The sequence below is a fragment of the Mesoplodon mirus genome (assembly GCF_964341445.2).
Source record: "Mesoplodon mirus genome assembly, chromosome: 13".
NCBI lineage: Eukaryota > Metazoa > Chordata > Mammalia > Artiodactyla > Ziphiidae > Mesoplodon > Mesoplodon mirus.
The window spans coordinates 10,167,330-10,182,160 of NC_138989.1; the positions used below are offsets into that span (position 1 = coordinate 10,167,330).

The window sequence follows — 14,831 nt, forward strand, 5'->3', positions numbered from 1 at the left end:
CAGCGTGTGTGGCGCAGGGCCCCTGGGTTCTCCCTGCATCGGACAGCATCCTGCTCCCCAACTTCCTCCTGACATGTGACAGTGATGTCACCGGCCTCTCATGGTTTTGCCAAGTGGCCGTGGGAGTTTTCAGGCATGCTAGCAGAGTCGCAGCCTCCTCTGACTGCTGGCATTTTAATAAGACCAACAGTAAGTAATTAACCCTGCCACTTTTTAGCTGTGTGACGTCTTCTCAGTTCCTGAATTTCTCGGGCCCACAGTTTGCTTGTCTGTAACATGGGGGTCCTAGTCATACCATCCTTGCTGGGTTGTTAGGAAGATGAAATGGGTGAAGACAGTGCCTGGCACGCTCCACACGGGTACTGCACCTGCTGCTGTCACATCATCGTTGTCGCCACCGCCGCAGCCATTGTCCTCCTCGTCATCCTCACTAGAGAGAGATCATAGCCTTGGCTTTGGTTGCCGTGGACTCGTTAAGGGCTCCCAGATCCAGCCGACCCGCCCAGACCTGTCTCTTGAGTTTCTGACCTGTTGTCCCAGTAGACATTGGACACCTCCACTCAGATGTCTCCCTTACAGCTCAAGTTCAACGTGTCAAGAGTGAATTTCTTACCCTTCTCCTCAGATTGGCCCTTCCTCTCCTGTCCCCTGTCGTGGCCAGTGGTCTCACTGTCTGTGTAATTCAGATGCCCAGCAACATAGGTGTCACCTTTGCCTCCTCTCTGTCCTTTGTTCTCTGTCCCACTCTGAGTTAACCACTACATCCTGTTGGTTCTCAAGGCTGAATCTTTTAAAGTCTTTCTCCTCTTCATGCCTATGGCCTTTGGGACTTGGGTGTCACCTTTTCCAGGGAGCCTTCTCCGTCCCCCTGGAGCTGGATGGGATGTCTCCTTTGGGTCCCCATGGCCTTTCATGTTTAGCTTGTACCCTTTCGCTTTCAGTGGGCTCTCCAAGGGTAGCTAGCATCTCTTATTTGCTTGGCATCCCCATATCTGACACAAGGTCTGGTCCCTAGGACAGCTTGTCAGTGTTGGTGACGTCAGCAGATGTGCCAGGGTCTCCCACATCTCCATGCCTTGGACGTCTTGCTTCCTCTGCTTGGAATTTTCTTTCCCTTCTTAGCTGCTTGTTTGGCTCCTGGATTCTTCAACACGGAGATCCCCCGTCACCTCCTCTCCCCCTCTGCTGTGTTCCCATCACATCCCTGCATCTCCTGACCATTGCATTCGACCACAATGTATGGCAATGGTTGGTTTTTATTTTTCTCCCCAACTTGAAGGCAGAGACTGTTTTTCATCTCCGTATTTCCTTTTACACAGAATTTGCCAAGTAAATTTTCTTTTTTCTTTTTTTTATGTTAATAGCGACTGCCTTTAATATTTATTTATTTATTCGTTATTTATTTATTTATTTTGGCTATGCCGGGTCTTAGTTGCAGCATGCGGGATCTTCACTTGCAGCATTTGGGCTTCTTAGTTGCGGCATATGGATTCTTAGTTGCGGCGTGCATGCGAGATCTAGTTCCCCGACCAGGGATTCGAACCCGGGCCCCCTGTATTGGGAGTGTGGAGTCTTACCCACTGGACCACCAGGGAAGTCCCAAGTAAATTTATCTTGAATGGACGAAAGGTTGAGTAGATGGATGGATAGATGGGCAGATGGAGGGAAGCATGATTAGTACCCAATATGACCTTAAGTTGGGTTACCTAATCAGAACAAATCAGAGCAGGAATATTTTAAATAAGTAGAATTCAGTCCGTTGTTCTACTTGTATTTCCATTCTAAAGGTGTCCTTGTTACTAATACAATGTTATTTATATCTGTTTACTTTTAAATGTTTTTCTAATAAGAACAACTGTCATCATTTTCATAGGGGATTCTTGCTGTGTGGTTTTTTGTTTTTAGAAGCTTTCCCAAGCATTCGAATATATGAAAGGAAGGGATGGTTTGTATTGATAATATACGTTGTATATACTCTTATGTGTTCTCACTCCTGTTGATTTTTGAAACTTATCGAAGTCACAGCTGTTTTTTTGCATTTTTTTCCTTCTCGGTTGGGTGCTGAGAATTTAATTCCATGACCAAATTTAAGATGCAGATTGCACGGCAGGTTGCGTTTTGGCTTTCTCTTCAGTTAAGGTCAACGGGCATCTCTCTCTCTGTCTCAGGTCAGTCTAGAGCATGAAGAGCAGAAACTGGAGCTCAAGCGGCAGCTCACGGAGCTGCAGCTCTCCCTGCAGGAGCGCGAGTCTCAGCTGACAAGCCTGCAGACAGCCCGGGCAGCTCTGGAGAGCCAGCTCCGCCAGGCAAAGACGGAGCTGGAGGAGACAACAGCGGAAGCAGAAGAAGAGATCCAGGCGCTCACGGTAGGATGAGTGTGGAGCTGAGGATATTTGCTCACCCTTAGAAATGCCAAGAGAGAAAAAATAAACCAGAGAGGTGCTTAATGGGCAGAAAATTGGCTTATGTAGGCTGCTTCCTCTTTGGAATTAGTAAACTAGATCAACTGGGCAATGTCTGAACTTTCCTAAGGATCTTGAAAAGTTCCTCCTTTATTTATGCATTTCCCTCTTTTTAAAATAATCATCACTATATTTTAAATTTTAGCTTAACCAAAGTCTGTTTACTTGGGTCTTCTACTTTAGTTTTCAATAAACATTAAAAAAATAATAATCTTATATCTTATAGTAGTCTTTCTACCATATTTTTGTTTTGGTTTTGGTTAACCTCATTTGTGTTCCTTTTTTTTTTTTCAAGCTGTAGATTCTGTTTCAAGTCTTTATAGTATGCATTTGGTAGGTTCTGGATGGAAATGATTCTAATGAATGAGAGATTGTTTCTGTAAAAGGGAACTGGCTTCCCTGCTCTTTCTGAGAGACTGGTTTGCTCACGTGAAGAGTGTTCTCAGGAGGTATATTGTTGGTGGGTGGCCCCTGGATTTAGACCTTAGTTCTTTCTGCAAGTCTCAAAATGTGACTTCGTTGGCCAGTCTCCCACAGTTGATCCTTGTCACATAGACTGACCCAGGCTAACAAAACTGACAGAATTTTACATGTAAAAATGCCAGTTTACCAGCTTTACAAAGGGAAATACAACCACCAAGTTGACCAGGATAATCTTCACATTCTTCCCCTTCAGAGAAATCTACTTATAAATCCCATTTCTCTTGGAAGGCTGCTTGGTGGACCTGGACTCTGGGCATAGAGAGCTGAATGAGTTTAATGGCTGGTGTCAACCAAGTGCATACATTTCTAATGGTAACATACTGTACTTGCCAAGCGGACAGGCACACTCATGCCTGCTGGTCAGGGTACCCCCTTCTGTGGGCAGGGCACAATGCAGCTGATGTTCAGAGTCTTTTTCAATAAGGTACCCAAATGGGTATCTTATTCATTCTGATTCATTTTGGATCCTGTCCCCATCTCCATCAGCAAACACCTCTAAACATCTCTTAGAGTAGGGTTACTTCTGCAGATGATCATGCACTTTTGTTGCTTATGATTTACCCTGTTTAAAACTAATATGTGTGTGTATGTATATATACATATATACATACATATATATATATATAATATATATATATATATTTTTAAACTAATTTCCTTCTTAGAAGTTATCTACCACTGTTGGGTGTTTGGGGACCAAATTGGGACCATGATCTGAGAGTGCCAGGGTCTTTATGGACCAGTCCAGGATACAGGGCCTTCCAGGATTCTGGGGATACAGAGTAACTCCTTTATAGAAGATGCTTGTGCATCCTAGATTTTCCAGGACTTATGCCAAGTTCAGATATTGGTTGCAACCTTAGTTTCCAGTGTTTTCTCTATGAAAACACTCATTAAATGATGCCATGTGCCCCTAGTATTTGGTTTGGAAAAAATAGTTAGTGTCTCTTTGTTTATATTCTGCCTTGTTTCAAAAATGGACTGGAAACAGTTCGGAAAGATACGAAACAATATAACAGGATAGAATAAGAAAGAAAAGTCTAAGAGAAGAGAAGTCATAGAAGAAAAAATGGAGGTAAGAATGAAATGAATATATATGCCAAGAAGGCGTATACGCTTCCTGGAGTGGGGTGGATGTGGAGAGAGACAGCCAGATGGCATTTCTTAGCTGCTAAAAGAGACACCTAAAATCCAACCACTATTATATTTAATGCCTTGTATATTAATATTTCTCCCCACATGAACCACCCCAGCTCTGAAAGAAGGAGACATCAGTCGTTTAATCTGTACTTAATGAGTCCTCGCTGTGCGCCTAGTGCTGTGTCTTTAGCTTTTTCTCCCCAGGGGACTGGCCTGTAATCCCTCAAACCCTTTTACCCTGGAGTGGAGGAGAAGGAAACGTTTACCTCTCTACTCTGTTGGAATTGGGAGGGAGGCGGTAGTCACGCGTCTTATCCTGCCTGTTTGGAAGGAGGAGGGTGTACAGTAGAGCTTGTGTCGCTGCTGTTTATCTGTGGGGAAATTAGTCTTTCAGTCCTGTCTTGCTGCTGGTTGGAATGTGCCGTGTCTAATGGCTGCTGGACGCCTGCACGGCAGCAAGTCACGACTTAATTTAGCCGGATGAGATCACTGCCTCAGAGCATCTTAAAAAAAAAAGAAAGAAAGAAAGAAAGAAAGAAACAAACAAACCTCCCTAGGTCTGGAAACTAGGGCTCTACGACTCTCACAGATGAGGATCCCTTGGAAAATAGGGCTTGTTCACAATGATGACAGGAAAGTGCCTTTGGTCAAATAGCTGTTTGTAAGCCCATCATGCAGGAATCCAAACCTCACATCAATTTGCCTCAGTTCAGTTTGAAGGCTGTGGGTTTTTCCTCTCGCCTCCTCCTGATTATGTCCCATAAATCTGGTCATGGACCACAGGTGGCCATTGTCTGAATGGCTTTGTTGAATTTGTTCCAAAGAATGTATTTTCTAAGAGAGAGAGAAAATGGTCACAGATGCGGTACCCTGACTCCCTCTCTCATTGTTCTGGTCCAAGTTCAGACCCAACGTAAGCATCAATCAAATTCAATCAGCTGGATCTAAAATGATCTCCTAGGAGGCTTGTTTGCTTCATAGCAGGCTGTTTTATCAAGAAAAGGAAATAGTCAAATGGGCTATTATTGCTTTAATTCTAAGAGGTGGCCACCTCCTCACCTGGGAGGGGAGCAGTTACCCTGTTTGGCTTCTGCCCCTGGGCCAAAAATAGATGGAGCACAGTTAAAAGGAAGCTCTCCTTGAAGAAGTGTGGCAGGGGCCACCAGTCGCCATTGTTGGTCTTCCTCAGGTTTTCTTTTTTCCCACTCTCCCTTTACCCACCCTGTCAATTGCATTTGCATTGAAATTCACTGGCCATTAAAAGCTGAGATTGAGTCAAGGTGGACAGCAACAAGAGAGTCAGATTTAAACAAAAAGCCATGCTTTTAAGATGCTTCAGTGCTTATTGGTGGAAGAGAGAATTTTCCACCTGGAATTGAAATTTATGACTCCATGTAGAGACTTCCCTGGCGGTCCGGTGGTTAAGACTTCGTCTTCCAGCGCAGGGGGGTGTGGGTTCAATCTCTGGTCGGGGAGCTAAGATCCTGCATGCCTTGGGGCCAAAAAACCAAAACATAAAACAGAAGCAATATTGTAACAAGTTCAATAAAGACTTTAAAGTGGTCCACATCAAAAAATCTTAAAAAAGAAAAAAAAAAAGACTCCGTGTAATGCCTTCTTCTGAGGAAGAGAATTTGAGCATGCGCACTTCATTGCGTGTAGACGTGCGACGTGATGGGAGCGTTGCTCTGAATGGGGCCGCGGGGTAGAGGAACCGTGTGGGCTTGGTGCCCAGCAGCATGGCACCACGAACACGTTTCATGTCCCTGTCCTCACGTTCTTTTACTGATTTTGTTAAATGACTAATGCTGAATAATCAAGTCAAAAGCTAGAGACACTCGAGAAAGGGATCCTCCCAGCAGAGCGTGATGGTGGGATCCCAGAGTCATCCTCTTTGATTTGTTAAAATCATTAGTCAATGCACGCTCTCTTTTTCTCTTTTACATAACTATCAATTGTTTTGAATTAGTAACCCATCGGCATGATAGGCAAGATGTGAAATTGGGTCACCTAAGGTGACAGTGTTGCTTGGCGCCTGCCTTCCCAGGGAAAGGGGTGGATGCGTGGAAGCCTGTGTTCTAGGATACTGACCGTGGATCCCAGAAGGCGGTCAGACATCTAAACACATGTTTCCTTTTCACAGTTCTACAGGTATTTTCTCTCATCGAGGTTGCATAATAATTCTCTTTTCTTCACTCCTCTTGTAACTTTCCTTAAAATTAAAGAAGACATAAGTACTCCCCAAAGTGAGTGCCTCTCTGGTTTCCAGGATGCAGCCTGTCCATTCTGCCTCTTGCCACCCAACCTCTAGGTCAGTGGTTCTCAAGTTGTGGGGGGGTGTCTGTGGCTCCGTGGGGGGTCCCCAAGTTCAGGTTATTTTCATAATAATACTAAGCTGTCGTGATGTTTTTCATTGTGTTAACATTTGCACCGATGGTGCAAAAGCAATACTTTTATTTTAAAAGAAATAATAAATATTTGAAAAAATCTGCTTTAACTTCTAATGTGGTTAATAGAGATAGATATAACTCACATAAACAAAAGCCCTTTGGGGTCCTCAGTAATTTTTGAGAGGGTAAATATTTATTCCCTGTAGCTTCTAACACCTAATTAACATTCAGATATTTCATTGAGAGAATCCAAAGCTTGTCTTACATATTTTATTACCTTTATATATAATGTGACCTTTTGCTTTTTGTGCATTTGTTTTACAACTTATTTCAAAGGAACATAAAACATGTTTCTTGCCATTTTAAAGCTCAGATCAGTTCAATGATTGTTACAGTACTTTCAGCAGTCACAACAGTCACAACTACATTTTGTGTTTATATTTCAGTCAATAATAAATCAAGAGCCATAATGATGGTAGTTCCTTACATTATACCCTCAAAGAGGAGTGTCATTTGATGTGTCAGAGTGATCCAAAGGCCTCATGATGGTAAATTATAATAGAAATATTAGTGATTGAAATTTCAGGCTCCTGTGGGCCAGTTAGGCAAGTTTCTACCGGTGTGGTGTTATTTGGAAACTTTGCTATTAGTCAGAAAGTGGAACAGGTCTTCTATCCCTCAGTCTAGGCCAGAAAGCTTTTTTATAATCATTGCTTAGGCTTTGAAGAAGTTAACTACACCTTCAGCTTCCTGTTTCTGTCTGAGTAATTTCTCACCAAATAGTCATTTAAGAGTGGAGGTTGGCAAGCTATAGCCAGTGGGCCAAATTTAGTCTGCTTCCTGTAAATAAAGTTTTATTGACACACAATCACACCCATTTGTGTACATATTATCTGTGGGTGGTTTTGTGCTGTGAGGGCAGAGTTGAGTAGTTGTGACAGAGACTGAGTGGCCTTCAAAGCCAAAAATATTTACTATCTGATCCTTACAAGAAAAAAGTTGCTCCTTCCTGCTCTAGAATTTACTAACCTAAGGATACTTCCTCCTGGATACTCACAGATGAGATTCATCAGTGATACAAATAGCCACGTTCCTAATTTGGATAAACAGTATTCTTGCCCCATTACATTAATAAATCTCTCATATCATTATTAGGCAAAAAACAGAGTTTTGGGGAAAAAATCATCTATTAAATTAGTTTTTAAAATAGGGGCTAATTATTTGAGATGATTCTAAGTGATAACTCTTAATTTATGAATCTGTAAGTTCGTCTGTGCAATTACTGATTTTTGTTTTGTTTTACCGTTTTTCCAGTCCTCTTCATTCTTTTGTGTAGATTTAAATCTCTGGTTGTCATCTTCTGCCTGAAAGACTTCCTTTAACATTTCTTATAGTACAGGTGTGTGGGTGGCAGATTCTTTCAGCTTTTGTGTGTCTGGAAAGGTCTTTATTTTGCCTTCATTTTTGAAAGATACTTTTGCTGGGTATAGAATTCTAGGTTGACAGATTTTTGTTTTTATTTTCCTTTCAGTACTTTAAAGATGTTGCTCCACTGTCTTCTAGCTTACTCCCCTCCAAAACCCCTCCAGCCTCACTGGGAGAAATCTTTCTTCTCTTTGTTTCTCTATAAGTAACTTGTCTTTTTTCTCTGGCTGGTTTTAAGCTTTTTCTCTTTATTACTGGTTTTAAGCAGTTTGATTATGATGTGATTTAGCTTAATTTCCTTCATGTTTCCTGTGCTTAGGGCTCATTTAACTTTTTGCATCTATGGATTTATTTTTTCATTGACTTTGGAAAATTTGTGGCCATTATTTCTTCAAATATTTTTTTCTGTCTGTCTCCTGCACTCCTTCAGGGACTTTGATTACATGTATATCAGGCTCCTTGGAGTTGTCTCACAGCTCGTTGATGCTCTGTTCATTTTTTAAGTCTTTTTTTTTTTCTTTGTGTATTTCATTTTGGATAGTTTCTGTTGCTATGTCTTCAAGTTCACTAATCTTTTTTTCTGCTGTGGCTGATCTGCTGTTATAAACTTAAAATATAAATCTATGGCAAAATAGACATATTTAGAGAATACATCACAGCTAAATTAGGTGCTGAATTTTTCTTTTAAATTTATTTATTTATGTATGTGTGTATTTATTTTTGGCTGCATTGGGTCTTCATTGCTCCACGTGGACTTTCTCTCGTTGTGGCGAGTGGGGGCTACTCCACATTGCGGTACACAGGCTTCTCACTGCAGTGGCTTCTTGTTGCAGAGCACGGGCTCTAGGCACGCAGCTTCAGCAGTTGTGGCACTCGGGCTCAGTAGTTGTGGCTCGTGGGCTCTAGAGCACAGGCTCAGTAGTTGTGGCACATGGGCTTAGCTGCTCTGCAGCATGTGGGATCTTCCCGGACCAGGGCTCAAACCCGTGTCCCCTGCGTTGACAGGCTAGGTGCTGAATTTTTTGACTTACTTCTCTTATAGACCTTTTTCTTTTTTTTAAAAAAATTAAAGTATAGTTGATTTACAGTATTGTGTTTCTGGTGTACAGCAAAGTGATTCAGCTACATTTTTTTAATATTCTTTTCCATTTTGCTTTATTAGAAGGTATTGAATATAGTCCCCTGTGCTATACAGTAGGACCTTGTTGTTTATCTATTTTGTATGTAGTGGTTTATATCTGCTAATCCTAAACTCCTAATTTATCCCTGCCCTTTCCCCTTTGGTAACCATAAGTTTGTTTTCTATGTCTGTGAGTCTATTTCTGTTTTCTAAATAAGTTCATTTGTCACATATTTTAGATTCACATATAAGTGATATCATATGATATTTGTCTTTCCCTGTCTGACTTACTTAGTATGATAATCTCTGGGTCCATCCATGTGGCTGCAAAAGGCATTATTTCATTCTTCTTTTATGGCTGAGTAGTATTCCATTGTGTATATACCACATCTTCTTTATCCATTCATCTATTGATGGACATTTAGGCTGTTTCCATGTCTTGGCTATTGTAAATAGTGCTGCTATGAACATTGGGGTGCATGTATCTTTTTGAATTAAGAGTTTTCTCTGGATATACGCCCAGGAGTGGGATTGCTAGATCATATGGTAGCTCTATTTTTATTGTTTTAAGGAACCTCCATACCATTCTCCATAGTGGCTGCATCAATTTACATTCCCACCAACAGTGTAGGAGGGTTCCCTTTTTTCCACACCCTCTCCAGCATTTATTCTTATTAATCTCTGACAGAGATGATTTTTTTTTTTTTTTTTAAAGCAAAGGACCACTTTTTCCTCTCCCTCAAACTGGATTCTTCTTTGGGCTTTCATAGCTAAGCAAATGGTGCCATAATCTACCTTGTCTTCCAAATCAGAAGTCCGTTAAGGAACCCTTGGCCCCCATGTCCATCAGCAAGTCTTATTACCTGTGCTTCCAAAAGAGATCTCACCTCCATCCACTTCTCTGCATCTTTTGTCACGTCCAGCTCCAAGCCACCATCCTCTCTTCCTTTAATGACAGCAGCAACCTCCTCAGTGGTTTTTGAACTTCCTTCTACATTTGTCCTGTTTTGATCTGTTCTTCCTGCAGCATCCACAAAACGAAAACCAGGCCATGTCACTCCACATTTTAAAACCTCTGTTGGCCTCCAATTAATTGCATTTTGAATGAAATCCAAACTCTTTTCTTGGCCTTCAAGATTCTTGGTCTGGGGCTTCCCTGGTGGTGCAGTGGTTGAGAGTTTGCCTGCCGATGCAGGGGACATGGGTTCGTGCCCCGGTCTGGGAAGATCCCACATGCCACGGAGCGGCTGGGCCCATGAGCCATGGCCGCTGAGCCATGGCCGCTGAGCCATGGCTGCTGAGCCTGCACGTCCGGAGCCTGTGCTCCACAACGGGAGAGGCCACAGCAGTGAGAGGCCCGTGTACCGCAAAAAAAAAAAAAAAAAAAAAAAAGATTCTTGGTCTGGGCCTGCCTCTCTACCATCAGCTTGGGCCACATTTTCCCTCTTTTGCTCTTGGCCACAATCCACAGAAGAATACATTTTACCTTGAAGTCTCATACAAGGGAGCCTATATACTGAGTTTCAATGAGTTTTAAGGTAGATAATCAGGATGCATCCTATAGCCTGTATATGATTCTGTAGTCATAAGGACATAAACATGTCATAGTTTCATTGGCATTACTTCTTCTTCTTAATGTTAATGTTAATAAAATTGTGGTAAATCTTACAATTGATAGCAACTTAAACTTGATGACTTATGGTATCTGAAACAAGTTTCCAACAATGGTGCTTACCTTTACTCTCCAAGGTACATTCTGATGTTTTCTAATGTATCCTGTTTATTCCATTTCATTGGATAAAACAAACCAAAAAAATTTGACTTGACATCTTCACTCTTGAGTCACAGTTTGAAGTGTAAAAAACTGCTCTAGCCACTCAGGTCCTTTTTTGTTCCCCAAATGCACCAAACCCTCTCTTGCCTCAGGATTTTTGCAGATGCTGTTCCCTCTGCTCTTTTCTGTTCTTTGCATGGCTGGCTCCTCATCATCCTGCAGATTTCAGTTTAAATGTCAGCTCTTTAGAGAAGCCCTCCTTGACTGCCCCATCTAAGTGAGTTCTTTTTCTCCCCCCTTATTCTTTTTCCCTAGGCCCCGTTCGTTTCCTTCATAACACTTGTCACTGTTTGTAATCCTGCCCTTGTTTATTTTCTACCTGTCCGCACCAGAATGAAGGTGAGGCCAGATATGCTGTATCTTGCCATAGTGTCTACTGATGCTACTGGTTTAGAGCGCCTCTGCCTTGGTGAAAATCTTTATATTTACTTCAACGTCTATGTAGGGTTTCTGAATCTCAGCAGCTTTGGATTTAATTTTTTAAAAAGTCCCTACTTTGTCCTGGGTATTGTCCTGTATATGTGTGTTTGTATCTTTCTTGGGAGAAGGCTTGGGGGCGGGGGTGGGGCAGTGGTGGGCAGCCAGTTGGAGGGAAGAGGAAAAGATTAAGAATGGGGAGGAAGGGCTTCCCTGGTGGCGCAGTGGTTGAGAGTCTGCCTGCCAATGCAGGGGACATGGGTTCATGCCCCGGTCTGGGAAGATCCCACATGCTGCAGAGCGGCTAGGCCCGTGAGCCATGGCTGCTGAGCCATGGCCGCTGAGCCTGCACGTCCAGAGCCTGTGCTCCGCAACGGGAGAGGCCACAAAAGTGAGAGGCCCGCGTACCGCAAAAAAAAAAAAAAAACAAAAAAAAGAATGGGGAGGAAGACAAATAAAGGAGAGTAAAACTTCATCCTATGTTTTTTTCCTTTCTTCCACTAGTCCCTAGTTTTAATATGAATGTTAAATATATATTTGTACAGGGTGTCATGTGTGGTCTAAATAGTTAATTGTTATTAATAGTCATTGTGTATTCCTGTAACTTTGCTTCTCCTGTTGGGTATGACTTGCTTAATTCTTTGAAAAAAAGGTGCTGGGGCAGCTGCAACAGTCTTGGCTTTTTTAGACAAATTGTGATTTTCTTTATTTGACCCATAGCATGTAGAATTGTATTCCACCCTATGAAAAATTTACAATCGACTTCTTTCTTACCTTTTAGGCACATAGAGATGAAATCCAGCGCAAATTTGATGCCCTCCGTAACAGCTGTACTGTGAGTATTAACCAAAGATGATGAAAATAACATGAAACTAAAACTGAGAAGGAAAGGGGGACGTCTCATTCTAATATCAGTGACTGATTTTTGATATAAACTTCCAGATTGAAGCAGTTAATGCGGTCCAACTGATTTGGAAGTTTCTGAGCCTCAGATAACTTCCGTGTCTTGTGTTCCTGCCAGTTAAAAAAAAAATTAAACCATTCTTCGTGTTTGGGGAAGGCTTGTTGGAATGGTCAAAATAATTCTCACTGCAGAACCACTAATAGATCTCAGTAGCTGCAACAGAAGTCCCATTGGAGCTCCCCTCCCTTCTCCAATCTAGAAGGTTCTGTCTGAGACTGGCCCTGGATGGTAAGGGGCAGTTAGACATGTCAGGCTTCTCCACCCTACTGCCTCTACAGAGAGGGAAGACCAACAAGTTCTTCTCCTGGGGAATCTAGAAGGGTTAACTTCCTAACAGGCAAAATCTGGCTTCCTAACATGCAAATTCAGAATCTAGGACTCTTTGGGAGTCGTTATGTCTATTGAGAGAAGTCAATTCCAGGAGCAGATAAGCATCATTCATAGGTTATGTAATAGGGTAGGATCAGTGGAAACTCGGAGTCTATTTTTGATCAGAGAGAGGGACTAAAATAGGCCCCTTTCAGAAGGGAGGGATGTTGTCCTTATTCATGGTTCTACTTCCTTTCTTTGGTCCTTTCATTGCTCTGTTACCTCCTTAGGCAGTTCTCAGTCAGCTTCTCTCCATTTGTATTGTTTGCATCTGTAACTTTCCAGAAACACCCCTCCACCTCCTATAGGCATATTTTCTTTTCTTGTAATGAACTCCTTCTTTCCTCCTTACCTACTATAAATGGGACATTAAGTCCTGGTATATGCTCCCCGGCTCTTGCCCCCTGCTTCATTTAGGTATAAAATGCACACAACAAAGTACATGAAGTGCAACTAATATTAAGCATATGGCTCGATGGATTTGTATGTGTATAGACAACTTGTGTAACCACAACAAAGATCAAGATACATAACTTTTGGGCTTCCCTGGTGGCAGCGTAGTGGTTGAGAGTCCGCCTGCCGATGCAGGGGACACGGGTTCGTGCCCCGGTCCGGGAAGATCCCACATGCCGCGGAGTGACTGGGCCCGTGAGCCATGGCCACTGAGCCTGCGCGTCTGGAGCCTGTGCTTCGCAACGGGAGAGGCCACAACAGTGAGAGGCCCACATACCGCAAAAAAAAAAAAAAAAAAAAAAAAAGATACCTAACTTTTCAGCTCCCAGAGGTTCCCTCCTCTCCTCTTCCCATCAGCATCCTTTGCCCTAAGGGTAACCAGTATTCTGACCTCTGATACCACACCTTAGTTTTGCCTGTTCTTGAACTTCATATAAATGGAATCATAGAAGATGTGGTCTTTTGGGTTTAGCTTTTTTTGTTACTTAAATTGTCTCTGAGGTTCATCCATGTTGTTGCATCCATCAAGATTTTGTTATATTTTAATTACGGTGTCGTGTTTCCAGTGTGCGTATAGAACTGAAGTTTGTTTATCCATTCTCCTGTTGATGGATGTTTGGGTTGTTTCTGGTAGGAATAAAGCTATTAGGAACATTCCTGTACAGGTCCTTTGACGGCTGTAAGGCCTTGTTTCTGATGAGCATATACCCAAGAGTGGAATAGCTAGGTCATGGGACGTGCCTCTGTTTCACTCTAGTAGGTACCAGGCAGATGGAATTTAGGTCTGTTTCCTGTTGCCAGTGGCTGGATCTAGGGTGAGCCTGCCTTAGCATTATCTGTTGATTTCCTCCCTTCCTTGAGGAGTTGATGCATTCTGTTCCTGTACTCTTTTGCCTTACTTTTTTAGTTTCTTATTATCTTGGTTTCTTATTTTACACAAGAGTTATTTGCTTATATTACATACATGCTCATAAATGATCACTGAATAAAATATAGATCATTTTAGGACTGTAACTTTTTTTTTTTAACATTACTATTTTTTCCTAAAATAAACTTGGATGCATTTTAAATGTGTACATCAGTAATCCTGTTCCATTCATCTGGAGTTTTCTTTTCTCCTTTTTTAGTCTTTTTTTTAAACATCTTTTTTTTTTTTTTTTTTTTACAGCTTTTTTTCTTTTTACAGCTTAAGGGATAATCAGAGTACAGTAACCTGATGAGTTTTGAAATGTGTGTATATTTGTGAAATCAGCAAAACAATCAAAATAACAAACATAGTCATCACCCTCAAGAGCTTCCTCGTGTGCCTTTGTAATCCTCCCTCTCCCCCATTTTTAAAATTGCAAGTGTAGTTTTAATAGAATATACCAATATGTAGAACAAATTTGATTACTTTCTTACGTAACTTTTGTACTCTCTTTATCCCTCAAATTTGCTTTTTCTGGCACAGTGACTTCTAATCCTTCCTTTACTTACCCCTGGCATTCTGTGGAGAAGCCTTTGGGGACCTCTCCCAGTGGGAGGGGGAACCCAAGAAAGTGATCCCCACCCACAGTGCAGCTAGGGCAGCTGGGTAGCTTGGGGGTCCAAACCACATGCTCTGGAGTCAGATAGACTGGTTCAGATTCTAAATTGGTCTCTTGGTAACCTATGTGATGTTACACTCCTGAGGCTCCATTTCTTTGTCCATGAAATGGGATGACATTGTATGTCCTCAATTTCAGTACACCATTGATTGTAAGATGCATAATTCATTTAATTACTGCTCTTTGTG

At 41.9% G+C, this 14,831-nt stretch overlaps 1 protein-coding gene across 1 annotated transcript in view; it reads left to right on the top strand.

Moving 5' to 3' along the window:
* The window catches only part of CIT (citron rho-interacting serine/threonine kinase), a 171,655-nt gene that overhangs the window by 117,208 nt on the left and 39,616 nt on the right, over positions 1-14,831 (top strand). The window contains exons 23-24 of the mRNA XM_082641760.1: positions 2,169-2,366; positions 12,053-12,106. Of these exons, the coding sequence (XP_082497886.1) occupies positions 2,169-2,366; positions 12,053-12,106 (252 nt within the window). The remainder of the gene's footprint in view (positions 1-2,168; positions 2,367-12,052; positions 12,107-14,831) is intronic.